General features: G+C 36.7%; 1 protein-coding gene across 3 annotated transcripts in view; it reads right to left on the bottom strand.

Annotated features, from left to right (window-relative positions):
- Positions 1–2,279, bottom strand: part of LOC122264406 (bestrophin-4-like) — a 54,158-nt gene continuing 51,879 nt past the window's right edge. For all 3 annotated transcript variants that reach the window (XM_086546731.1, XM_086546719.1, XM_086546723.1), the window contains 2 exons: positions 2,271–2,279; positions 1–373 (listed from right to left, as the gene is read on the bottom strand). The exon at positions 2,271–2,279 is cut by the window's right edge and continues 94 nt beyond it. In XM_086546731.1, coding sequence (XP_086402857.1) covers positions 334–373; positions 2,271–2,279 — 49 coding nt within the window. In that variant the 3' untranslated portion in view covers positions 1–333. The remainder of the gene's footprint in view (positions 374–2,270) is intronic.

Below are 2,279 nucleotides of genomic sequence, written 5' to 3' on the forward strand. Positions count from 1 at the left end.
ACACACACACACACACACACACACACACACACACACACACACACACACACACACACACACACACACACACACACACACACACACACACACACACACACACACACACACACACACACACGCACACCATTTTTAAATATAGATTCATAACGAAATCCCGTTCTGAATAAAACGCATAAAAAGCATCATTTATTATCCATATCAACTTGTACAAAATAAATTCACAAAGTCTGAATATCCACACTTATTATTATTATTTTTTGTACGTAAACAAAACGATTAGTGATCTTCTTTTGTTTTTTTTTCTCCAGTCAGCTGACGAGTGCCGTTATGACGTCACTGTTTGTTGTCGTCGTCATCGGACACGCGGCTGTACCTGATTGGTTGGATAAAAAAAGAAGAATAAAAAAAAATTAGTAAACGTTTTCGGATAAGAAATGCCAGAATGGTGCAAGAATCAACTCTTTGCCGTGTTGATGTTAAGGTAAATATTTATTCTTAGTTAGGTTTTATTGAAGGACGAGACAACAGTTTCGAAATCCTGTTGGATTTACTTGTCATGTAGGAATATATATATATACAGACATACTTGTGTGTCTGTGTGTGTGTGTGTGTCTACGTATGTATATATATTAGGTTTGGTAGTAGGTTTGTTCTGTATATATACTTTAATATATATAATATATATATTTTTGCATATATTATTATTCATATTTATTTATATTATATATATATATATATATATATATAGGCCAAATCATTGATATATATTTTCTTTATTTATATATATATTTATAGTTTTAAATATATTGTTATTATTTATATATATGCCATATGTTATTGATTCACATAAATATCTATATGTGCCATTATAGTATATATATATAGATATATATATATATATTTTTATATATATAGATATATCAATAGCTCACTCTATCTCTCTCTCTCTACCTATCTCTCGTTGCCGTTTGTCTGTCTGTCTCTCTCTCTCTCTCTCTCTCATCTCTACTCTAGAGGCTCTCTCTCTCTACTCGCTCTACTATATATATATACTAGATTGTGATATATGCATCTAATAGTCTATTGTTAGATTTTTTTAAATAGATATATTCATACACTTCACACACATACACACACACACACACACACACACACACACTCAACAAACAACACTCACACTCTCTCCAAACACAATCACTCTCAATCACAATACACACGCACATAAAACACACACAAACATCACACATACAGAGTTTTTTTATATATATATATATATACTATTTAGATAATATATATATAGTTGATGTCAATATTTAGTTTTATAGTGATATTATTGAGACAGATATATACATTTATAGATATAAAGAGATTTTTATATGAGTTTTTACATTGTAAAGATTTTTTATATTTAGATAGATATATAAATAATTTAGATATATAATAGTTGTCGTTAGTGATGGACTGGCTACTTTTCACTCTCCCCCGTGGGGATGGTTATTGGGGGTGTCGGTGAGTGTTAAACACGTGTAATCTTATCTTTTGCGTATGAGTAAGCCCAGGGTGGTTGTCGGGGGGTTGTGTGGGCTTTTCTGCATTTAGGCGCACACACACACTATACTACAAAACTCACTACTCATAATCATATATATAAATATATACTATATATAACTATATATATCAAAATATATATTAAATAGATATATATATAGAAGTATATAAAAGAAAAAAGAACAGGAAGAGGCATATAGAAGCTGAAAGAAGAAGAAGAAAAGAATCCGACGCAGAAGACAGACCGACGAAGCAGCTTGCCTAAGCACATACGCCGACTCACGTATCATGTCAGCTTCACTCTTCCTCATCCTCCTCATTTCACATCCTTCATCCTCATCCTCCTCCTCCTCCTCCTCCTCTTCCTTCCTCCTCCTCCCCCTCCCCCTCCTTCTCTTCCCTCCTCCTCCTCCTCCTCCTCCTCTTCCCTCTCCTCCTCCTCCTCCTCCTCCTCCTCCTCCTCCTCCTTCCTCCTCCTCCTCCTCTTCCTCCTCTTCCTTCCTCCTCCCCCTCCCCCTCCCCCTCCATCTCCTCCTCCTCCTCCTCCTCCTTTCTCCTTCCTCCTTCCTCCTTCTCCTTTTCCCCCTCCTCCTTCCTCCTCCTTCCTCCTTCCTCCTCCTCCTCCTTCCTCCTCCTCCTCTTCCTCCTCTTCCTCCTCCTCCCCTCCCCCTCCCCCTCCTCCTCCTCTTCCTCCCCCCAAAAAAATAAAACACACCCTCTACCTGAACGTG

The sequence above is a fragment of the Penaeus japonicus genome, unplaced genomic scaffold, assembly GCF_977035675.1.
Source record: "Penaeus japonicus unplaced genomic scaffold, GWHDUDI00000001_assembly GWHDUDI00000002, whole genome shotgun sequence".
Taxonomy (NCBI): domain Eukaryota; kingdom Metazoa; phylum Arthropoda; class Malacostraca; order Decapoda; family Penaeidae; genus Penaeus; species Penaeus japonicus.